Source organism: Lithobates pipiens, unplaced genomic scaffold (assembly GCF_037356315.1).
Source record: "Lithobates pipiens isolate NorthernLeopardFrog02 unplaced genomic scaffold, aLitPip1_a1.2 Scaffold_22, whole genome shotgun sequence".
Taxonomy (NCBI): domain Eukaryota; kingdom Metazoa; phylum Chordata; class Amphibia; order Anura; family Ranidae; genus Lithobates; species Lithobates pipiens.
Window position 1 is genome coordinate 94,077,421 of NW_027507784.1, and position 26,253 is coordinate 94,103,673.

Here is a 26,253-nt window from a genome sequence, read left to right on the forward strand (position 1 = left end):
GCAAATGCCATTCTCGTGTCTTATTTTCCTATAACTTGTTGTGCCCTAATATAATAAATTGTCCTGCTTTAATCCCCTTTATGAAAAACTTTCTTATGTTAAAAAAATGCATCCTTAAACTCAGTCTAACCCTTAAAGTGGTTGTTAAGCCACTTTCACGTCTTCATACCATCCCTTCTGTGTTCTAATCCTGTGTGCCTCTGTGTGAGTGATTTATATAAAAAAAACACTTTTCAGAGCTCTTCTCAGCGATCACATGATCCCCCGCTGACATCACTCGTGAAAGGAGGAGGAGGAGGAGAGAGAGAGAGGCCGATTATGTTAATTGCTGAGAAGAGCTCTGAAATTAGGTATAGGCTTTTTTTTTTTATAAATCACTCACACAGAGGCACACAGGATAAGAACACAGATAGGATCGTATGAAGATGTGAAAGCTATTTGAGCAGCAGAAGTTTCGGGGGCGGGCACTGTCACGAGCTGGCAGGCAGGGAGGGAGGGGGGGGTGCTATCACAGAGGAGACAGATAGCAAGGCTGCGGATGACGGAGGCACAAACTGACCACGGTGTCGGGGCTCAGCAGCCATGATACACTGTGGTCAGTTTACAGGGGGGGGGGGGGATAGCCAGGGCCAGGTATTACAGGTGTTACAGAGGGCCAAATGACACAGCACAAGCACCGTGCTGTATAACATGCTTTAAAGGAACAGGATCTTTATTTTATTTTGCTTTAAACCCAACTCTTAACAGAAACACCACTCTTAACCCTTAGGCTTGATTCATGCATGGTTAAATTGTAAACCCTCTTTAAAGAGGGTCTGTGAGGAGCAATCTAAACAACAAGTATTTGAAAAGCTTTCAGCACTTTTCTTGAAGTTCTAAATCAATCTTTAGCGTCACTCTTGGAATGCTAAATATAGATCTTTGAATGCTGCCTGAAGCTTGTTCGCAGTTTATTTAAAGCTTCAGCCCTGTTAGATCTGTAGTCTGCTCTACCTGAAGGTTCGTTTATAGACTTCAAGAAAGCTGCTGGAATCAATCACTATAGTAGTTGCCGCTACTACAGTGATAATCACGATCTTCCGGGTTCTGTAATGAGCATCTTATCTTTTGCGTAGTCAACACAGGGATTTGTTTGCCCAGCACAACCAACATTTACAGAATGCTTTGTATTTTTTAAGCGAATGGCATTCTTTGATTGGGCAAAATGAAGGACCAGGCGACGATGTCACGATTTCTACCTCATCCAATCAGAGAACGCCTTGGACCGTAGACATTACTGATGATGCTTTAGAGAGAATATTGTGCCATGATGTTTTAAACACTAGGTGGTGTCTGACCTCTTTCTTTTTGAGGCCTTTTGATCTGGTAAGTGCATATTATTCACAGATGGTAGAGAAGCACAATGGTGAATTTTAGCAACAACATATTCTATTTTGATGGAGCACTCATATGGTTGCACTGTTCTGATGGAACTTTTTGTGTTTTGAAAGTTTTTTTATCTTTTAAGAGGACTCTGGTTTTCACAATTTATGAATTCTATACCTAATATCCTTAGCACGCGTTTTAAGGGAATAGTTTGTTTTATTCATTCTGTTTGGTGATATGTATTTTAGATGTTTCACTTTTTTTTTTTTTTATTTGCACAAGCACTGTTCAATATGGTAACACAATTCTATACTAGGGTGACCATGCTGATTCACTGTATCTATGGGTGGGCAGTCTTGTCAACCTAATGCCGCGTACATACGACTGGACTTTCCGGCAGACTAGGTCAGATTGTCAACAATCGATCGTGTGTGGGCTAATCCGATCGTTTTTCTTTTTAAAAATCTGACGGACCTAGAAATAGAACTTGTTTCAAATCTGTCCGATGGACTCAATTCCTATCTGGAAAACCGTTCGGCTCTATGCTGGTCCGACGGATCAAATACAACGCAAGGGAAGCTATTGGCTACTGGCTATTGAACTTCCTTTTTTAGTCCTGTCTTACGTCATCACGTTCAAAATTAATGGACTTTTGAACTGACTTAGTCCGTTCGTGTGTGGCCAAGACCATTTGTTCGGAAGTCCATCGGAAAAACTCTGAAAAGTCAGTCGAGAAGACCATTGGACCTAGTCTGCCGGAAAGTCCAGTCCATCCGTGTACGTGGGATTAGACAGGAAGTGTGTTGTGATGACAGAACTTCTTCCCCCACCTGTTCCCTATAACATACAGTGGTGTGAAAAAGTGTTTGCCCCCTTCCTCATTTCCTGTTCCTTTGCATTTTTGTCACACTTAAGTGTTTCGGAACATCAAACCAATTTAAACAATAGTCAAGGACAACACAAGTAAACACAAAATGCAATTTGTAAATGAAGGTGTTTATTATTAAAGGTGAAAAAAAATCCAAACCATCATGGCCCTGTGTGAAAAAGTGATTGCCCCCCTTGTTAAAACATACTATAACTGTGGTTGTCCACACCTGAGTTCAATTTCTCTAGCCACACCCAGGCCTGATTATTGCCACACCTCTTCACAATCAAGGCATCACTTAAATAGGAGCTGCTTGACACAGTAAGGTCCACCAGAAGATCCTTAAAAGCTACACATCATGCCGAGACCCAAAGAAATTCAGGAACAATTGAGAAAGAAAGTAATTGAGATCTATCAGTCTGGAAAGGGTTATAAAGCCATTTCCAAAGCTTTGGGAATCCAGCGAACCACAGTGAGAGCCATTATCCACAAATGGCGAAGACATGGAACAGTGGTGAACCTTCCCAGGAGTGGCCGGCCGCCCAAAATTACCCCAAGAGCGCAGCGACGACTCATCCAAGAGGTCACAAAAGACCCCACAACAACGTCCAAGGAACTGCAGGCCTCACTTGCCTCAGTTAAGGTCAGCGTTCATGCCTCCACCATCAGGAAAAGACTGGGCAAAAAATGGCCTGCATGGCAGAGTTCCAAGGAGAAAACCACTGCTGAGCAAAAAGAACATCAAAGCTCGTCTCAATTTCTCCACAACACATCTTGATGATCCCCAAGACTTTTGGGACAACATTCTGTGGACCGATGAGACAAAAGTGGAACTCTTTGGAAGGTGTGTGTCCAAGTATATCTGGCATAGAAGGAACACTGCATTTCATAAAAAGAACATTATACCAACAGTAAAATATGGTGGTGGTAGTGTGATGGTCTGGGGCTGTTTTGCTGCTTCAGGACCTGGAAGACTTGCCGTGATAAAAGGAACTATGAATTCTGCTGTCTACCAAGAGATCCTGAAGGAGAATGTCCGACCATCTGTTCGTGTACTCAAGCTGAAACAAACTTGGGTTCTGCAGCAGGACAATGATCCTAAACACACCAGCAAGTCTACCACCGAATGGCTGAAGAAAAACAAAATTAAGACTTTGGAGTGGCCTAGCCAAAGTCCTGACCTGAATCCTATTGAGATGTTGTGGTATGACCTTAAAAAGGCCGTTCATGCTCGAAAACCCTCTAATGTAACTGAATTAGGACAATTCTGCAAAGATGAGTGGGCCAAAATTCCTCCAGGACGCTGTAAAAGCCTCATTGCACGTTATCACAAACGCTTGGTTGCAGTTGTTGCTGCTAAGGGTGGCCCAACCAGTTATTAGGTTTAGGGGGCAATCACTTTTTCACACAGGGCCATGATGGTTTGGATATTTTTTCACCTTTAATAATAAACACCTTCATTTACAAATTGCATTTTGTGTTTACTTGTGTTGTCCTTGACTATTGTTTAAATTGGTTTGATGTTCCGAAACACTTAAGTGTGACAAACATGCAAAGAAACAGGAAATGAGGAAGGGGGCAAACACTTTTTCACACCACTGTATGAAGGAAGGTGGTCTATGGAGTAAACCGATAACAATACAAACAGGAAGTTAAAGTGTATATCGATTCAATTGAACTAAATTTCAATATTAAAAAACTGTGAGCAGTCAGTAGGATGAAAACCCAGCACTCAGAAGTTGCTAGGGAGAAGAATGCAGCTGGCAAGAGATGTAATCGCTGCATTGCTGCAAGTTGGAGGTAAGTATTTATGGGGATTTAATCCTGCTGGGTTTTTTACTGTTTTCTGGGGTTTCATTGGAGGGATTTACCCTAACTTCCTGTCCTGGTGACAATGGTTTCAACAGGAATTGTGGGAAACTCTGTAACAGAGACACATACTGAAATAAAAACCTGACAGAGCTCTGTCTTCCCCTCCTCTACTAGGTTAAAAGTATTAATTTCTGGCTTTGTTGCTGTTGAGAGTTGAGAGGTCGCCTCATTTCCTGTCTAATAAAACATTGTCAGCAGGACAGGAAGTGAGGGGAAAGCTTTCTAATGAAGCTCCAAATGGCAGTTAAAACTTGACAGTGGTCTCATCCCTTCCCCATGCTATCTATAGAAAGTAGTTTTGGTTAGGTCTTTGCCAGGAACAACTTTTTTTTTTGCGCACTTCTTAATCACTTCAATAACGGCCACTTATACACCTTCATGCCCAGACCAATTTTCAGCTTTCATCGCTGTCGCAATTTTAATTAATTAATTGTGCGGACATGCTACACTGTACCTAAACTAAATTTTTATCATTTTGTTCCTACAAATAGAGCTTTCTTTTGGTGATATTTGATCACCTCCGGGATTTCTATTTTCTACTAAACAAATAAAAAAAAAAGACCGAAAATTTTGAAAAAAAAAAAAAGTTTTTTTTGTTTCTGTTACAAAACTTTGTATATAAAAAAGTTTGCTCCTTCTCAGATGGGCACTGATGGGGCTGCACTGGCGGGCACTGATAAGGCGGCACTGATGGGCACCGATGAGGTAGCACCAATGAGGTGGCACTGATGAGGGGCACTAATATGCGGCACTGATGAGGCACTCATAGACGGCACTGATGGGCACTGATAGGTGGCACTGATATGCAGCACTGATGGGCACTGAAAGGTGGCACTGATGGGCACTGATAAGTGGCACGGATGGGCATGGGTGGGCACTGATTGGTGGCACTGAATTACATTAATGTATGATACTGATGGATACCAATCAGTGCCAAACAATAATGCCTGCCAATCAGTGATGCCCATTGTGGGCACTGATTGGGATCCATTGTAGGCACTGATTGGCATCCCTGGTGGCCATGTGTGGCATACCTGGTAGTGACTAGTGGTGGGCATCCCTGGTGGTCCTGGTGGCATCCCTGTTGGTCCAGTGTGGGCATCCTCGGGGGGGGGGGGGGGCTACGCTGATATTAAATCAGCACAGATCCCCCCCTGTCAGAAGAGCAGCCGATCTGCTCTCCACTACTCGCGCCTGACAGACGTGAGTGAGGAAAAGCTAATCAACGGCTCTTCCTGTTTACATTGTGATCAGCCATGATTGGATGCGACTTTTCACATCCTCTGTCAGAGACTCTTTACCTAGATCGAAGTCACACCACATCAAACTGACACACCACAACAACGATCACCGTGATGCGCGTCCCCGGGGATATCACAGCCACTCTGCCAACATCATATTGCTATATGGCGGCCGGCAAGTGGTTAAAAAATGTATTAAAAAAGTCTTCCAATGGTATATTTAACAGGCTAAAAGGGAGAAAAATAAAAGTTCATTGTTAGGCCCCTTTCACACTGCCGTGACTTGAAAGTAGCGCAATTTTTGCCGCCGCAATTTCAGGGAATACCTGTTTAAACCTGAGGTCTATGGACCTCAACTTGAATCAAAGTCGGACCAAAGAAGTACATAGTGCTACTTTGAAGTTTATGCAACTTGAAATCACACAGATATGGTTATCATTGGGAATCATAGGGTACAACTTGTCATGCGACTCTGATGTGCAAAGTCACAGGAAAAGTCGCACAAGTGTGAAAGGGGCCTTAGGGTTTACATACGCTTATGAAGATATGTCTAAACTGAAGATATTCCAATAATCCCTTTATTCTGTTATTGAAATACTCTTATGGGGATCATACCAATATATTATTTCTATAAATTCCACAAGATCTCAAAATTTGTGATGAAAATGCCGTGCCAAAATTTCACATCCTCAACTGATGATCCGCCGACGCTGGCGCCTTCACATATCACTTTAACAGAGATAGCCAGTAGGAGACAGCTGGGGTGAACTCTGTCCAGCTCAGAGCCTCCCTGAGGCTGATGCTACCTAGATGATATGACAGCAGTTAGAAGCGGCTATGATATGCATGGCAGAGCTTATGTTGGGAGAGGGCTGCGGGGAGGGAAGAAGACGTGAACTCAGTAGTCAGGGAAGACTCGTCACTCTTTCTGAACTGCAAGGTAGCCAGTTGTTTCAACTGCAGGATAGAACTGTGAGACCTGCTTGATCCCTAACATGTTCTGAATGTACTCTCTCAATAATAACCCAGCAAATTTACCACTGTTTAATTGGAATAATTTAATGTGTAAATAAAATTAAGGTTTCATTAATATTACTATCATTTTTAGTAACCGATCTATACATATTAAAATTGATATTTTCAACATTGAGTTTAATTCATTTTATAAAGTCATTTAATATAAAATATTTAAAGTGGTTCTAAAGCCTAAACATTTTTTTACCTTAATGCATTCCTTGCAAAGTGTTTGTAAACGATCACCTTGTAAAACAACCCATTCAGTTTAAAGTGGTGTTCCGCCCAAAAAAAAATAAAAATAAAAGACAACAGCTACACATACTGCAGCTGCTGGCTTTTGACAATGGGATACTTACCTGTCCTGGAGCCCCGCGATATCGGCACTGCAGCTGATGTTTTCATCAGCTGTCGTGCGCTGCCGCCGCCATTGCGTGTAAGGGTACCCGGCAGTGTAGACTTACGACTTCATGCGCATGCGCGAGGCCCCGCTCCTCTCTCCTTCTGACCCGGTGACAGGGGGAGGAGGAGGGAGCCCTGCGGGGATGTCTCGGGCTGCGGCCCGGACTCCCGGAAGTGGGAACAGGATACTTGTCAAAGACAGGTATCCTGCCCCCCTCTCCCCCCCCTTGAAAGGTGGTAATTGTGGCACCGGAGGGGGAGAGGATACAAATGAGTGGAACTCTGCTTTAAAATAGAAATGAAATGCAATACATGTTTGTATAGATATAATAAAAACACTATAGATACTTTTTTTCCCTTTTTTATAAGGGATCACATTGCATCTGTTCTCAGCTGCGTAAGAGCTGGGGGGAGGAGAAACAGCAGCACATTTAGCTTCCCATTGAACGGCTGTGCAGCGGGGGCATGTCAGGACAAGTGTAATCATTGGAGGAGAGCATACTGAGTTTCCAGCACAGCTAGAGAACTGACCATGCTCTGCTCTCCTGCCTAGTGTGGTCATTTTTTGCTAGGAAAGCAGAGGGCCTGGTAAGAATACCAGGGATTTTCCATAAAGAAAGCAATACAATGAGAACAGGATACTTTCTCATACAAGTACATGGTACAGCAGGCACATATCAGGAATATGAAGTGTTGGGGTTTCAAATACTTTACGTTAAAACATGTTTAGGCATCAGTATTAACCCCCCCCCCCCATTTACTTACATGAGCCTTCAATTGATCCAGCACTGTGCTCATCTGCAGCTCTTCTCTCCCCTTACTTCCTGCTCTCACCATCTTTGCTGAAGCAGCAGAAGCTTTCTAATCATTTTAAAGAACACGTATTGCTGTTTTGTAGTAGAAAATATTACTCCTTACTATTTCAGCACTTTAGTAGCATTTATAGTGGGCAGCAGCTGCTCCACTGTAAGACCTTATGCACACTGGATGTTTCGCCCCAGTGCACCAGGCTTCTGTTTTTAGCTGCTACTGGAGGGCACAGGCGCAACATCTAGCTTTACTGCCAGCAGCCTGTCCAGCTCCTTGAGAGTCTCACAGCTGCTGCAGCTGGACGGGGCTGATCAGTGCACTCAGCTGTACTTTTGTTTAAGGCAATATTTCCCCAGGGACAAATACACAGAATGCAGACTTCTTGTATTCCTGGCATTAGTCCCTGGGCTCATACTGTAGTAAATGTACATACCACCCAGTGTGCCTCCCAGCCCCATACAACCTCAGCTCTTGACAGGCTGCCAGCAGTGGGGCTTGACAGTGCCCCTGTGACCTTTGGCAGGGGCGTCTTTAATATTGATTGGACCCTGGGCAAAACATTTCTTGGGCCGCCCCCCATGCAGTTTCACTCTCCACCTGCTCTGAGACATACAATAAATAGCAGCTAGACTTAAAATCAGGTTACTGTATCAGATCAGGCAGAAATTGCATTTGGTTGCCAGCAGTTACAGCATATCATTGCTTTTTACTGACTGGTTGCTAGAGGTTACAGCACACACTACGGCTCACTGATTAGTTGCTAGAGGTTACAGCACATCATCTCCTCAGTGCAGGGGAGCATGATATACATACGAATGCTACCTTTATTTACATATGAATGCTAGCGGCCGCAGCTATTTACTTAGTAATGCTGCTGCTATTTACATATGAATGCCGGTTATTTACATGTAAACACAGGGTCTGCTGGTGAGCCATCTGTACACAACAATAGGACAGACCTGGGCAGCATTAGTACCAGCACTTCACACTGAGATATTGGGACACAGCACATGACCAAATCATCAAGGGACCAGGGAATATAAACTGGGATAGTTGGCAAGTATGAGGCAGGTGCTATGGGCCCCACAACAATGACGGGGCCCAGGGCAGCTGCCCCTTTTGCCCTGCCTTAAAGATGGCCCTGCCCTTTGACAACAGCTAAATTCTCGCGCCTCATGACCCGAGACTGAATGCCCAGAGTTCCATTGGGGATACATCTGACTTCTTTTAAAGCTGCATCAAGCTACTACTTTTGCATTCCCATTGACTTGTACAAAGAAAGAAGCAGTTCTGATGCAAACAAAAGCATGAGGCAGTTGTGGACTGCTGAGATTCATCGGTCCAAGTATACAGACAGTCCCATTTATGACATCACACCCGGGTGAAGCTTTGAATTTTGGATGTGGTTGGGTGAAATAATCGTGCTGCTTTAAGCCACATCTGTGCACCTTCTGTATTACCGAGGGCCGCTTTACACCAGAACACAGTGTGGGAAAGACACGTTTTGTGCGCGTTTCCTGCACCATGCTCAAAATGCACTGCCTTTGCGGTATGCTGTCGATGTCCATGTAATGTTAATGGCAAATCAAATGCGGTTTGTTTTTAAAAATTAGTGCATTTCAAAATCGCACAACACCAAATCACGCAGGAATCACACAGAAAAACAGTTCATGTCTGTAAATCAGCCCTGAAAGTTGTTTTGATAAATACAAGGGTACACTGAGCTGGGATGAGGACCTTATGATATCTAGTGGCACCTTAATGTTTTATTTATTAAACTAAGAAAACTTTTCACACTTCTTTTGCTCAGGCATTCCCATTAGTAAAGGCCACAATAGATACATGTCCACCCACAGTGTCTATGCTGAATATTGATAGAGAGATCATGCATGGCTGAGCAGCCGTGCTGACACACAAAGCATTAGAAATACAAGCATTATAAAAATGCCCCCGAAACGCATCATATATATGGCAACCCGTCATGCTCCTTCAAGCAACCCCCTGAAGGAGCATGACGGGTTGCCATAGATATGATGCGTTTCGGGGGCACTTTTATAATGCTTGTATTTCTGTCCATTCAGTGCTGAGATTTACACAGCCCTGTCTGGTAAGGTAGGAGACCTCATTTTTCTCTGCAGTTAAGTAACAATCACAGGCCTTGTCCCTCCCCAGCCTGTTTGTGGACAGTGAAAACAGACTATAACTTCGGTTATTTTCATCAATTTTTCTATCTTGCAGCATTTGAGAAATTATATTATTATTATTACTTTTCTTTTATCATTAGGATTATATACTGTTAGGTATATTATTTTTTTCGATAATAAATACAGCACTCTTTAAAATTATGAATCATGCAACTAGTTGACTTGTATGTTTGGTTAGACCTACCCATTAACAGATCATTGTGGATTTTATCAGTAGTATACAGTGCCTTGCAAAAGTATTCAACCCCCCCCCCCCCCCCCCCCTTGGCTTTTTACCTATTTTGTTACATTACAGCCTTTGGTTCAATGTTTTTTTTTTAATCTGAATTATATGCGATGGATTAGGACACAATAGTCTAAGTTGATGAAGTAAAATTAGAAAAATATATACATAAAACTATTTTTCAGAAATAAAAAATGATATTTGGCATATGTGTATGTATTCACCCCCTTTGTTATGAAGCCCAGAAAAAAGCTCTGGTGCAACCAATTACCTTCAGAAGTCACATAATTAGTGAAATGATGTCCACCTGTGTGTAATCTAAGTGTCACATGACCTGTCATTACATATACACACCTTTTTGAAAGGCCCCAGAGGCTGCAACACCTAAGCAAGAGGCACTGCTAACCAAACACTGCCAAAACCGTCCCCTCCGTTCTTCTCAAGACCTCCTACTCTCAAGATCTCTTGTCTCCTCCTCCCACACTCGTCTCCAGGATTTCTCCAGAGCCTCTCCAATCCTCTGGAACTCGCTACCTCCACTGGTCCGGCTATCCCCTACTCTTGCTACCTTCAGGCGATCCCTGAAAACTCATCTATTCAGGGAAGCCTATCACGTCTCAAACTAATCTCCTACCACTTCCATCAGCTCATTCCCGACAGTTATAACCTTTTGTACCACCTACCCCACCCTTTTAGATTGTAAGCTCTTCTGAGCAGGGCCCTCTTAATCCTCTTGTATTTTATTGTATTGTAACTGTATTGTCTCCCTTTTATATTATAAAGCGCTGCGTAAATTGCTGCCGCTATATAAATCCTGAATAATAATAATAATAATAATGAAGACCAAGGAACTCTCCAAACAAGTAAGGGACAATGTTGTTGAGAAGTACAAGTCAGGTTATAAAAAAAATCTAATATTTAATATCTAATATATCTAGGAGCACCATAAAATCTATCATAACCAAATGGAAAGAACATGGCACAACAGCAAACGTGCGAAGAGACAGCCACACACCAAAACTCACAGACCGGGCAAGGAGGGCATTAATCAGAGAGGCAACACAGAGACCTAAGGTAACCCTGGAGGAGCTACAGAGTTCCACAGCAGAGACTGGAGTATCTGTACATAGGACGACAATAAGCCGTATGCTCCATAGAGTTGGGCTTTATGGCAGAGTGGCCAGAAGAAAGCCATTACTTTCAGCAATAAACAAAATGGCATGTTTTGAGTTTGCTAAAAGGCACGTGTGGGAGACTCCCAAAATGTAGGGAGGAAGGTGCTCTGGTCTGATTAGACTAAAATGTAACTTTTTGGCAATCAAAGAAAACGCTATGTCTGGTGCAAACCCATCACATCACCCAAAGAACACCATCCCCACAGTGAAACATGGTGGTGGCAGCATCATGCTGTGGGAATGTTTCTCAGCAGGTGGGACTGGGAAACTGTTCAGAGTTGAGGGAAAGATGGATGGTGCTAAATACAGGGATATTCTTGAGCAAATCCTGTACCACTCTGTGTGTGACTTGAGGTTAGGACGGAGGTTCACCTTCCAGCAGGACAATGACCCCAAACACACTGCTAAAGCAACACTTGAGTGATTTAAGGGGAACAATGTAAATGTGTTGGAATGGCTTAGTCAAAGCCCAGACCTCAATCCAATAGAAAATCTGTGGTCAGACTTAAAGATTGCTGTTCACAAGTGCAAACCATCCAACTTGAAGGAGCTGGAGCAGTTTTTCAAGGAGGAATTGGCAAAAATCCCAGTGGTAAGATGTGGCAAGCTCATAGAGACTTAATCAAAGCGACTTGGAGCTGTGATAGCTGCAAAAGGGGGCTCTACAAAGTATTGACTTTAGGGGGTGAATAGTTATGCACATTGATTTTTTTCTGTTATTTCGTCCTATTTGTTTGCTTCACAATAAAAAAATATATATATTCAAAGTTGTGGGCATGTTCTGTAAATGAAATGATGCAAATCTTCAAGCAATCCATGTTGATTCCAGGTTGTGAGGCAACAGAACACGAAAAATGCCCATGGGGGTGAATACTTTTGCAAGGCACTGTAACAGCATGTGAAGTAATTATGTTGCTTTTTTTTACTCATTAAGCTCTTTGGGATTTATGATCATTATTTTTAACAACTATTTAGTGATTCTTTTTCAAGGGAACAACAGACCGTAATAGTTATAACCACTTAACATGTGACATCCACATTTTATGCCAGATTAAACCCCTGAGTATTTTGAGACAGATGGGGCTATTTACTAATTTAATGGTTTTCAGTCAGCCTTGTTCAGATTTGAAACTGCTGTGAAAACTGCCAAAGGGTTCACACTTAAAATGTCACAATATTTACTGAATAAAAAGCTTTAAAGGACCAGTAAATCTAAAATGAGAAAGTTACTCAATTGGAAAGGGTAAGGGTGAGCATAGACAAGCAAATGTTGGTATCCTCATGCATCAAATTGTAAGTAAGTGAATTACAGTAACATCTTTTGTAAGGGTTCTCATTTATCCAGATTATGTTATAGCTAGCAGTTGTTAGTCACATTTATTTCGACTTCTATAATGTTTAAAGTGGTTGTAAACCCTCCTGCGTCACTTTTACCTAGAATAAGGCTTACCTATAGGTAGTGGAAATATCTCCTAAACGTTCGCCGTTTAGGAGATATTTACCATGTAGTGTGCCGATGATGTAATCGGCGCATGTGCTGTGAAGAAACCGACCTCCGTGCTGATTCTTCACTCGTATGTGCCATGACTGACCGCTCCCATGCCCATGTGCTATAGCGAAGGACACGCAGCTCCAGCTAGTCACAGAGCCAGAGACCGCAGCCCCGGTAGGAAGAGGGCAGAAGATGGTTGCTTCCACCAGTGGAGACAGCGTGGGCATCGATTGCCGGTAAGTGCCACATTTTACTTTGCAGGGAACGACAGAGGAATTAAAACCCATCAGGATTTACTTCCTCTTTAAGACATTTCGCAACTCATACAAGCTGCGTCCAATGAATGTCATCAATATACCCCAGCTTTTATAGCCACACAGATAACTCAGTCTGCCTTAAGCCGCGTACACACGTGGCGGACTGTCTGGCCAACTTAGTCCGTCAGACAATCCGACGGACAGTCCGTCATACTTTCGAATGAACGGACTTGCCCACACACGGCACTTTTTGAGCGGACTAATACGGCAGACTAAGTCCGCCATACTATCCGCCCTACTTTTGAAATGAACGGACCCACACACGCGGAGGAAAGTCCGCTCATTTCGAGCGCGTCTCCAGGTAGGCGGGGCCCGCGAAGGAGACGTCGCTGACCCCGCCGCCTGGTATGGACTTAAAGGGGAACCCCAATGCCGAAAAAAATCGGCGTGGGGGTCCCCCCAAGTTCACAACAGACCCTTGTCCAAGCATGCTACCCGGCCAGCCAGGAAAGGGGGGCGAGCGAGCGCCCCCCCTCCTGAGCCGTACCAGGCCGCGTGCCCTCAACATGGGGGGGTGCCTTGGTGCTTTGGGGCGTGCCCACCCCAAAGCACCTTGTCCCCATGTTGATGAGGACAAGGGCCTCTTCCCGACAACCCTGGCCGTTGGTTGTCGGGGTCTGCGGGCGGGGGGCTTATCGGAATCCGGGAGCCCCCTTTAATAAGGGGGCCCCCGGATACCGGTCCCCCACCCTATGTGAATGAGTATGGGGTACAATGTACCCCTACCCATTCACCTGTGAAAAAAAGTACAAAAAAAAACAACACAGGGTTAAAATATTTTATTGCACAGCTCCGGGGGTCTTCCGTCTTCGGAGGTCTTCTCGTCGGACTCCTCCGCTATCTTCTTGTAGCTCTTTTGCTAGCGGAGGAGTCCGGCTTTCTTCCTCGCCGCCGGCCTCTTCTCCCGACTTCGGGGGTCTTGTCCCCCTCTTCGGTTCTTCTGCCAGGCCACCGCGCCTTCTTATAGCTCTTTTACAGGCGGTGGCCCGGTCTTCTGTCGCCACCGTCACCGCCGCCTTCCGTTCTTCTTCTTCTTCTTCTTCTCCAGGAGATGTTGCCTCGACGATCTCTCTGGCCGGAATGCCAGGGACGCGCTCAAAGCGTTATGATTTATGGAATTCCTGTATTTACCCATTTGCTATAACTTGGTTTCAATCAAGATGATACCATAATATTTAAATCTTACATCTTACATTTTTGTGGTCACAGGATCCCATCTGGAGATGGACTTAATATTTTACTAGCATGTTTGCTCTGTTTGATGATTTTTCCATTGACTTTTTGATACCAATAAATGCTTTTCAATATATAACCAATGCATGGTGAGTGGAGTCATTTAGTTCACAATCGGGTTGGCTGAGCATAATCAGGTTTTTATTTGTGTTTTCAAAGCAAAGACTACATAACCTGTACTGGTGGCTAAGCATGGATGCCCAAGTACTGACTGCTATTTTGTCTTGTTTTACTTACCAGAGTCAGGACAAATCTTCTGTCAATCACACTCCACCACTCCAGACAGTGCCATTTCCTGATTTTGTTTGAAGAAGGATGCTATTGGTATTGTAGTCTCTTTTTACACAGGCAACTGGAATTGTTATCATAAATGGCAAAGAATTGCATTTTTCTTCAGTAGAACATCTGCTACTGTAAATGCATTTCTTTCCACAGTCTTTAACATAAAGACAACCAAAAGGAACAATTGTCTAGCAATGGACCGCAATTTGTTTCATCTTTCCTAAAAGAGAGAGAAATATTGTACATTAAATATCCTCTGTTATTTACCCTAAAGCAAATGAGCAAATGTTAAGAGACTTAAAGCGCTTGTTAACCCAAAAAAAAAAATCAAGATCCTGTTCCTATAAAGCATGTTATACAGCATGGTGCTTGTGCTGTGTAATTTGGTCCCCTGTGTCACCTGTAATATGATCCTGACAGTTTCTTCCCTCCCCTTTGTACGCTGACCACGATATATCAGGATTGCTGAGCCCTGACACCGTTGTCAGTGTACGTACCTCCATCAACCGCAGCCTGCTCTATGTCTCCTTTATCCTCTCTGCCCTCCTCTCCCCCCTCCTCTCCCCCTCTGCCTGTCAGCTCTATGTCCGTGCCGCCCCCTCCCATCCTGCTGCTCAAATTACTGTTTATTTGTAATATGATCTCTGTTTTTTACTGTAATAACCCCCTGTGACTGTGCTGTGCCTTATTTACAGAGCGCTGATCTGTGCTCATTGACCCGCTGCCGATCTCCTCTCTCGGCCCAACAGATGCAGCGAGTGGGTCCTCCTCTCCTCCACCCCTCCTGACTGACGTCAGTGGGGGTTCCCCAGCCCTGCCCACTGCATCTTTCGGGCCTGAGAGAGGAAATAGGCGGCAAGTCAATGAGCGCAAATCAGGATATATACGGCATTACATTTTATAAAGCACAGTCACAGGGGGCCATTACAGTAAAAAACTGAGAGTAAAATGTTACATTGGTGGGTTAACAACCACTTTAACAGAAATCCTAAAGAAGTTCTTCAGACTGCAGACCATAAAGGGAAATCTTGGAAAGCTTTTACTAAAGAGTTTTTACATGTCTACAGAATGACTAGACATACAACTACACAGGCATCACCAGGTGAACTACTATATTGCAGAGAGATGCACACTAAGCTAAGTGTTGCAGAAATACATCTTCCACGGCTTCTCTGAAATCATTAGTTATTTATACTGTTAAAAATCAAGAAGATAAAAGTACTAATCAAAAATTCAGTGCAAGATAAGTACACTTTCAGGCTGGGTGTCTAGTTAGAGTTAGAAAACCTGACTTAAGACAGGAACAATCCAAATTTTCCAATCTGCTTAGAGTGACAAGTCAATGAGGACCTTCCACTTGTGAACTGTCTAATGGATGCGTATGTTATGTCAGTCGTCTTGCGCCTGTTAGACAGGGCTTCCTAAAAGAAAGGAAAATTTTCTTATACTGAATACCAAACTGTAGATTGGGAACCTGAGCCTTATAGACATTTTTAAAAAGTTAGGTTTCCTGTGTGGACCAAAGATTATGTGTTGTAGGTAAAATGCATAGCACTGTTTTGTTATATAATTCTTTACAGTAGGCAAAATAATTATTTAACCCCTTGGAGATTTTGTAATTTTACCCACCTACCCATAGAAATGAAGAATCTATAATTTTTATCATAGCTACCAAAAATCTAGAATAAAACACATGATACAAATATTATAAATTCAGTTGCACTTCAGTGAGTAAAATAAATAGTTGATTACGTACCAACCAGCAATGATTCTGGCTCCCACAGACTGGCTACAGTATGTGCTCATGTGGTGCACAGATTAGTCCTGTCAATTTAAGAAGGTACTCCTACAGACACCTGTCTGCAGAATCTTTCTTCCATTCAACCCTCACAATTATGGGCAAGACCAAAGAGCAGTCAAAGGATGTCAGAGACAAGACTGTACAAGGTCTACAAGACCATCAGCAAGAAGCTTTGCGAGAAGGAGACAACTATTGTAGTGATTTTTCGCAAATGGAAAAAATACAAAATAAGCATCAATCACCCTCAGTGAGGAGCTCCATGCAAGATTTTGCCTCATGGGGTTAAGGATAATCATAAAAAAATATTAGGGCTCAAGGCAGTTGAGACCAGTTACCAAACAAACCATTGGTAACACAATATGCTGCCATGGATTGAAATCCTAAATCGCCCGCAAGGTCTCCCTCCTCAGGAAGGCACATGTACAGTCCTGTCTGAAGTTTGCCAATGAACATCTAAATGATTCAGAGAACGATTGGGAGAAAGTGCTGTGGTCAGATGAGACCAAAATCGAGCTTTTTGGCATTAACTCGTGTTGCCGTGTTTGGAGGAAGAAAAATGCAAACTATGACCCTAAGAACACCATCCCTACAGTCAAGCTCGGAGATTGAAACATTATGCTTTGGCGCTGCTTCTCTGCTATGGGTCTTCCAGGATGACAATGACCTAAAACATACAACAAAGATGGGGCTCAAGAAGAAGCACATTAAGGTCATGGAGTGGCCTAGCCAGTCTCCAAACCTTAATCCTATAGAAAATGTATTGAGGGAGCAGAAACTTCGAGTTGCTAAGCGATAGCCAAGAAACCTTAAGGATTTAGAGAAGATCTGTAAAGAGTGGACCGAAATCCCTTCTGAGATGTGTGCAAACTTGCTAACCAACTACAAGAAACTTCTTACCTCTGTGCTTGCCAACAAGGGTTTTTCCACCAAGTCATCTTTTGCTTGAGGATCAAATACTTATTTTACTCACTGAACTGCAACTCAATTAATAACATTAGAAATATATATAGAACGGCAGTGCTATGCAAATTTGTTGTGCCACATCCGATAAAGAAGCTACAAAAAAGAGAAAACCCCTGGTGGTGGACTTTGGAGACACATACAACTATATAATAGAATGAGAACAACTAAAGTACATAAAAAGTAATTTATGAACAACAAAACAGTTTACACAGTACAGTTTAGCTAATCAGCTTATCACCTATACAAGATATAATTGGCTACAGAGCTTATCACCCTACGTGTTTCGGAGCTCTTGTGGTCTCCTTCCTCAGTGGTGGGAATAAAGCATAGAGTGTAATTCTGATGGAGAATAAGAATTATAGGAAGGAGACCACAAGAGCTCCGAAACGCGTAGGTGATAAGCTCTATAGCCAATTATATCTTGTATAGGTGATAAGCTGATTAGCTAAACTGTACTGTGTAAACAGTTTTGTTCATAAATTACTTTATGACATGATTTTATATCAATTTAATGAATAAATAAAATTGTTCTTATTCTATTCTATTGTTGTACATGCCTCCAAAGTCCACCACCAGGGGTTTTCTCTTTTTTGTAGCTTAATTAATCACATTTTGCATCATGTGTTTTTTCAGGATTTTTGGTTGATATTCTGTCTCTATCATTTAAAATACACCTATGATAAAAATTATAGACCTTTCAATTCTTTGTGAACAAATTTAAAAAATCTGCAGGATATCATATATTTATTTTCCCCACTGTATACACACTGTATATTATTCGCTGCTGTTTTTTCAATATTGAGGAGAAATCCTTTTTTATGCTAGGGTGCTAGGGCAATATGTGATGCTACCCCCTGTCCTGTAGATGTCGCAATTTACAGTTGTAACATGTATAATATTTTCTATACTCTGAACACGTTCTTTCCTGTTTCCAGTTTCTGTTTTATGGATGTCTGAACTTGTTATATAAGTGTTCTGAATCCCAGACTACAGTATAAAACAAAGGGGGCAATTCAGTAAAGCATTTATGACACTTTTCTGGTGGTGTGGTCGGTCCCTTTAATATGTCCTATGCTTGAAGTACAACTATAGGCAACCGTTTTTTTTTCATTTTGGATAGAGTAAGGGAGGGTTATAACCAGTAGCTACTGCTCCATCAGGGTCGCAGGGGCGCTACCCCCCTAATCCATGTGCCCGGCCCCTAATCTACATGCAGGGTGCCGGAGGCATGGATTTCAGTGGGGTTTTTTTTTTTGTAAACACACGATTAGAGCTTGAGGCTATAATTGGCTTAAAAAAAGAGTGGATTCTGGGTGGAGAACACTGCACCCTGAGCCCACCCAGTTGAGTGACAATAGCAAATTTACATTCTTCCTGCTTCTCCTCCCATCCAATCGAGGAGAATCGACCGTATTGCCGATACTGCGGAGGATGTACGGGGAGATCTGCTAGATGACCGTCCTCATTGGAGTGATCTCTCTGCTCTGCATCACTGCCAACACACAAGCCCGACTGCCCAACCAAACTAATAAAAATGACATTAAACATGGAATTCTAGTTTCAGTCAAAAATATAGAAATATTACATACCCTTTGTCTATTCTTTATGCCTGTCAGTGTCTGCATTAGCAAAGGGTTGTCATAGTGAAAGAAAGTAATGGAAAAAGACTTAATTTGCAACAGAGACTGAAAAAAAAGCCTTTTTCTAGAGAAGAGTTAGAACCTCTTTCAGGGTTTATCGGTCTTAGTGTTTTTCTGTCCTGATGACCCCTTTTCTCTTCATTTATTGTTTTGGCATCAAAGTGCAAAGAAGGGAGCAAACTGTTTACAGTCCTTACTTCCTCACCCCACAATTTAAAAAATGTGCTTTAACAAGAATTGCATCCACTACACTAATGAAGGTCAAAATACCCTCAAAGCCATGTGCACAAAGTGGTACTGTAGACATACAAGTGCATTCAATTTGACTCTTGGAACTTGTAGTCCTGTTATAAAATGCATATCATATCCTAGGTATAGGAACCATTGGAATATCAATCTTGTCATAAACAGAAATGGCAGTTGTGTAATGATTTGCATTGGGCTCTTTATGCCACATGCCTCTTGCAGGATGCTCAATAGTCCACTGATATTGTCTTGTTTTGCTCAAGTAGGTTGAGCAGAGTCCTGCAAATTCAAGCTTGGTACCAGGTTCTGAAAAAGAACAAGATGGCAGCAGAAGGGTACTTGATAGTCTGAATTAGGATTTAGTTTCTGGGTTTACTTAGTTTACTAAGCATGTGTTGATAATGCTTGCCTTGCATGTTTTCAAGTTTTAATTTCCTTCTTTAGCTGTAGCATTCAAAGTTGGTATGTAGTTTTGTCACATTGGGGCTTATTTCCGTCATGCAAACTTTTGGTAAATGAATACCTGAAACTAATTCATTGTGAGATTTGATCAGACCATTAAAAGGCAGATATCATTTTTGATAACCTTGTCATTAGTCCTTGTTGTCATCACCAAGTGCGCAAGTTCTCTGTGTCATATTCTCTAGAACATGGGTCTTCAAAATATGGCCCTCCAGTTGTTCAGGGACTACAATTCCCATCATGCCTAGTCATGTCTGTGAATATCAGAGTTTTAAAATGCCTCATGGGATGTGTAGTTTGGCAACAGCTGGAGGGCCGTAGTTTGAGGATCCCTGCTCTAGAAGCTAATAATCCCCAATCCGGGGCATATATTTTCTGTACATTATAAAGCTTCTGCAGCTGATGATTGAATTCAACATAAAACATGAAAGCTGCTTCATTAACTCTTATTTTATCCCAGGTATTGTCTATGGAGCAGGGGTCATTCACACTGCTTAAAATGTGCCTGTATGGATTGGTATTGTCAAAGAATTGGACAGATGACAGAACCAATTAGCCAAAGGCCTTTATTCATGAATCTGTAATAGCACTAAGGCCCCTTTCACACGGGGCGGATCAGTAATGATCCGCCCCGTGATGATCCGCTCGCTCAGCGGGGATCGCTCCGTTGTCCCCGCTGAGCCGGCTGCGGACAGGGCGGTCTCCGCACACTGTGCGGGGACCGCCCTGTCAGCTCTCCGCTCTCCTCTATGGGGATCGGACAAGCACGGACCGTGTGTCCGTGTTCATCCGATCCGCTCTGCAGACGGACAGAAAAATAGGATTTTCCTCCGTCTGCAGAATCGGACATTTGCGGAGGCGGACAATAGCGGGTGTCTGCGGATGCTCATCCGCAGACACCCGCTATCCCATAGGGATGAATGGATGTCCGTATTTCATCCGCAAACGGATGGATGAAATACGGACATACCATCAGCATGTGTGAAAGGGGCCTTAAGGTGATCTTAAATGATCACCTTATAAATCGTTCCATTCAGTTTAAAATAGAAATGAAAGGTAAAACATTTTGGTATAGATATAAATAACATTATAAATACCTCTTTTTCCATTTTTTATAAATAATCACATTCCCTCTGTTCTCAGCTGCATAAGAGCTGGGGGGAAGAGCATCGACAGTACACAGAGTGAAAGGCTGTGCAGGGGAGGCATGTCAGGACAAGCTTGATCATTGGAGAAGAGCAGGCGGAGCTCCCAGCATAGCTAGAAATCTGACCATGCTGTGTTCTCCTGCTTAGTGTGGTAAGTTTATAATAGGAAAGTAGAAGGACTAGCAGGAACACCAGGGATTTCACACAAAGGAAGCAATACATAGAGAACAAGATAACTTTTCCTACAAGTACATGGTACAGCAGGCACATATCAGGAATATGAAATGTTGGGGTAACAAACACTTTAAGATTTTCTAAAGTGGTCTCCCAAATGATATTATCACATTATAAATAATAATGCTTTAATGCTCACTGCTATCACCATTTGACAATTTGATTAAGAGATTAATGTTCAAAGAAAAAAAAAAAATGGGAGTTTTAGCTGTTGTTGATGTTTAAACTGAGAAATAGATTCTAGTAGCATTGTCCTTTCTGAGTGCTAAGTGGAAGGGTCTGTCTGGTAAAATCACATGTTCATCTCTAGTCTCATAATAAGACATAGACTGCCAGGAAAAGCAGTATGCCAATCACCTGAAATTAGATTTGCAATGTGTTCTGTATACACAATGTATATAATGGCACTAATGTTGCCATAGGTTCAGATAAGGAACATTTACATTTTTTGTCAGTTTTAGGAAAAAAAGATTGAAAAAGAGAGAGATTTTTTTTTAATAACATTAAATAACAAAATAGGCTGTGTAGTTATATATGTTATATAGGTTTTTCAATAAAAGTGGTATTTTTCTTTATTTAAAAAAAAAAAAAAACTGCATGTGATCTGTAAATAAGCCTCAGTGTGATTTAGTGAAATTTTGTGTCTGCAGTGATTTTTTTGTGTAGATTGAGCTCTTTATAGATAGACGTGAAGGCCCAAGATTTGCACACTCACCTGTTGACAGCTGTGTATGAAAACCAAAAATTCATACAATTTGACATCTTTACGCTCTTGTAAGGACATCCTAAGGGGAATGTATCACTTTTCAGTGCTTAGATGTATTAAATCATCTGCCAACTCCTCTTCAGTTGAAAGGAGGGAATGGTTTCCTAGTAGTTGTGTACTGTGTCCTGCAGACCAACAAACCTGAAAACAGTACGCTGTGTGGCCAAAGTTTTGTGAACACCTGACCATCGCACTTATATGTGTTTGTTGAACATCCCATTCCAAAACCATTGCTATTAATATGCAGTTGTCATATTTCCCCTCCATTCCTCTTTTTGACTATAACATTCTTCTGGGAAGGCTTTCCTTGAACTTTTGTCATGTGTCTGTGGGTGTTTGTGTCCGTTTAGCTAAATTCATCCCAAAGGTGTTTTAGTAGGGTTGATTTTTATACAGGCCGCTGGAATTCCTTCACACCAAACTTAACACAGCATGTCCCATAGGGAGCTGGCTTTGTGCACAGGGGCACAGTCATGTTGTGGAAACTGTTGCAACAAGATTGCAAATGCACAATTGTCTATAATGTATTGTATGTAAGCTATAGCATTAACCCTTTAAAGTCCACATTTTTCAATGAGTTAGCGTGACTAAAAATGTGCGCTACCAAACGGTGGAGCAGACCATCAAAGGGTTAACAGCACCCTTCACTGGAAACCGCTGAGCTCCATAATATATAGGCAAGTCCACATACTTTTGGCTATATAGTGTAGGTGTGATGTTCAGGTGTTTATACATTTTTGGCCAAATAGTTAGGGGAATTTATCAAAAATTGAGCAGACAGAATCTGGAGCTCTTGTGCAAGCCAACCAATCAGCTTCTAGCTTCTATTTTCAAAGCTTTGACAAGCTGAAAAAAGAAGCTGATGGTCGCCATGCATAACTGCTCAAGTTTTGATAAATTCCTTCCCAGTGTATTTAACAAATGTCTTAGGCTCCTTATAAAATAGTAGGCTGGTATGTTTATTTTTGCAAAAGCCTGCAAAATAGATGAAGGGTTTTACAACTTGGACTTTCCTTTTCGTCGGCAATTAATGGAATTCAATATTTCTGCTGTGCCAGGTTAGAAGAGTTCCCGGCTCAAGTGGACACCTCCATAAAACAGAAGATGGTGACTGGGAGTGGAGTGATGATGAATTAGATGAAAAAAGTCCTGAATACAAAGATGCATTATCCAAAGAAAAGGTATTGTCTCGGGGGAGGTGTCTGAGAAGGGACAGTGGGTTTCTGTAAGACATTGGATGCTTTAAGACTGCAAGGCCAATTGTAGAATTATGCTTTGGTATTGGTTGCATGAACTAAATGTCACCGTATTGGGACCCTTCTCTTTGTCATCACTCTGCCTTGGGAAAGGGGCCATGTGCAGTCCTGGATATTTGTGGTTGATATTGTCTTCACTGATGTCTAGATAAAAGACAATTATTGTTCAAGAAATGTGTGCTGGTGGAAATTCCTATATGCAGACACTAGAATTAGTCTATTAGTACGTACACTCACCAGCCTCTTTATTAGGTACACCTTCAATTGCTTGTGTAGCGGCCATAACCCTTTGCAGGGGGGGCTTAACTTTTGGGCTTACCGATTACCTCCGCTTGGCCTGTTCTTCCACGTCTAGGGGTTCTCAGGGTTGATACCCAACAACTTTGGACGCTGACACCAATAAAGTCCTTTTGAAATGTTTTTATTTGCAGGGGTAATATCCAACAATACAGTCTCGTATGGGAACAGAGGGCAAGAGTGAAGAACTCAGGCACCTTGAACTGCAGATATAACAAAGTCTCTAGTACCACCCAGAGAGTAGCCACTCGCAGCTGGGCACTTCAAGGCTGAACAAATCTCTAGCCAGAGATTATGAAAATCAGCGCTTTGACTCAGAACTTGTGAAATCTCTGACCTTTAACAAGTTGGAACTGAAAGTGAACAGGAACCTTTTTCCTCAGTACCTGGAACGTTCTCTGTCTCCTTAGTAGTACTGGAAAAAGCGTGGATTCGTCAATGTCCTTCACAACTCAATAGTCCTCCGCCGGTCACCTACACGAGCTGCGGTGCCCCTCCAAGCCGAGAGCACACCCGGATGCCTTGAATCCTCCCTCATTTACTGTGCCTCAGACCAGCCAGTCCGACCCCCTCTCTCCAGCCAACCCCTCTGTGTACTATGGATAGATTCATGCATTGCATGCCCATATGATGGGCACAGTGGCTGCATATGATGGGCACAGTGGCTGCATAGGGTGGGAACAGTGGCTGTAATTGATGTTTTTGTTTCAGTACTTTTTAGAATTTTTCAGTTCCCTTGCACCCCCCCCCCCCCCCAAAAAAAAAAATTGAGCACCAGCCACCATTGCTAGCAAGGTGTACCTAATAAAGTGACCAGTGAGCATATATTTTACTTGATCTCTGCTGGATACAAATTAGTATGCCATAAAAGGGTTTACACTTCCATACATATATATATATATATATATATATATATATATACATAAATATCATTCACAGTTCCATCAACACTTTTTTAATCTCAAATGTCTATCAGCATCTAATGTCTTTGTTTTTCTTCCTGCTTAGTCAAGACGAATCAATGATGACAGTGAAGACGCAGAGGTAAGTGTCTTAATATGTTTTCTAGATTAATTCAATTCATGTGAGCTATTAAATGAGACATGTATAGTTTATATAATGGATTAGTTTAAAAAAAAAAGTGGAGATGTTTCTCATAGCAATCAGATTTATAGATTAATGTTTTCCCTTTGCAATCTGATTTGTAAAACGGCTATTCTAATTCTAAAGTCTACAAGTATGGTCACATGTATTTATCAGACTTTTAAAATCTGAATCTTATTGGTACTACAAACGGGGCATGATTTCTGAAAATACAGATAGTACTTTTTAGTAATTGTAGCATTTTAGAGACGTTATGCAATTCCGGTGCTCTTTAGACATCTGGAAGTGGGTTATAAAATGCATTCATCCTTTAGCTTACTAAGAACACTGAAAGTGTTTCTCTGACTGGTTGGCCTCGTTAGTTGGCCTTGGTATATGGGCAATATTCAGAGCAGTATGTACGTTCATTGTGTGTAGAATTTTCTGCAAACGGTTTAGACTTTCATGCTAAAATGTGGAGGTGAAAGGTGGGTATGGACTTTTTCTTTCCTATAATAACTATGGCAACAGTGGCCCATCCAATTACACTGCATATACAGTACATTTAATATGACAAATCTTCATTTAATCCTTGACTTGGTTTTATGGATGTGGATTCACTTCAGCAAAACATATTGACTTTCTAATACCAGGCCAATTTTCTCAATAGTATGCATTCACTACTGTTGCCCGCAGACTCTTGCTGTCACGTTCTTTTGTGATATTGAGCTTGACTTCTTATTGATTTTAGAACATCGGGAGCTGTTACTAGAGTGGAAGCAAGAATATTTCTGCCATACATTAACCTGTTAATAAACCATCGCCCCCTTTGAAGCTCCTTAACTCTTGAAAAATGAAGACCAAGAGCTGTAGTAATAATGATGTTTTCATTATTTTCATTATTTTGGAAAGCCTGTTCTGTTCCCCAACTACATCATAGCTGTAACTTTTCTGTTAAAAAACCATACTGTATATGAAGCCTGATTTAACTAATCATTGGCTCAAAACATAGATCGTTCTTCTATACTATAAACAAGCCTGAATGTTACAAAGGTGCTATATTTTATGTAGTTAAAAAATATTATAGAACATTTCAAACTTTTTGTTGATTGTCTCCAAATTTTTGCAGCATTTTGTAACAAATATATTTGCAGCTGAGGTCAGTTCCCAAAGATCATCACACGGGTTTATGCTTCTGTCTGTCATAAAGTGACTAAAGTATCATGGTCCTGCATATACATCTGCAGCAGCTTTCTGTGTCCTCTGCTTTGCCCAAATACTGAGCCATTCTGATCAGGCAAAGCTTCAACACTTCCTGATAGAGGTATAGGTTGCCTCCCACATTCTGCCACAGTTAGATCATACCAACCTCCTTCTGCTTCTCAGAATTTCCTTTTGGCCAGTGAGGCAACCATCGTAGTGATGGTCCAATGCGTTAAAAACAGCCATCATTTGGTCACAGTGGGGGCTTCTGCATGAAACCTTATACCTCTAAGTAAGTAGCCTGTTTTTTTTTTTTGTTTCGTTTTTTGCTTATAGTGACTTATTTAAACCAACCAAGAGAGAGCATCATGTATTAATTTAACTGAAGTTAATTTTGTTTTCCTTATAACAATACAATATACTTATACAGTGTTTAGGGCAGGGGGGAATAACTTTCAATATCTCATTGATTTACGAGGGTGGGAGGTAAATAAGTAGTTAGAGAGGATGAATGTCCTCTTTAGCCACCTTAAGACCAGATACTTTTGCCCCTTCCTGTCCAGGCCATTTTCAGCTTTCAGTGCTGTCACATTTTGAATGAAAATGGCTCCCCTCAAACTCGCTCATCCATGTCTTTATGGACCTTTCTTTGTGCA

General features: G+C 41.9%; 1 protein-coding gene across 3 annotated transcripts in view; it reads left to right on the forward strand.

Annotated features, from left to right (window-relative positions):
* Positions 1-26,253, forward strand: part of STK39 (serine/threonine kinase 39) — a 531,280-nt gene that overhangs the window by 213,467 nt on the left and 291,560 nt on the right. For all 3 annotated transcript variants that reach the window (XM_077447911.1, XM_077447912.1, XM_077447913.1), the window contains 2 exons: positions 22,817-22,939; positions 24,320-24,355. In XM_077447911.1, coding sequence (XP_077304037.1) covers positions 22,817-22,939; positions 24,320-24,355 — 159 coding nt within the window. The remainder of the gene's footprint in view (positions 1-22,816; positions 22,940-24,319; positions 24,356-26,253) is intronic.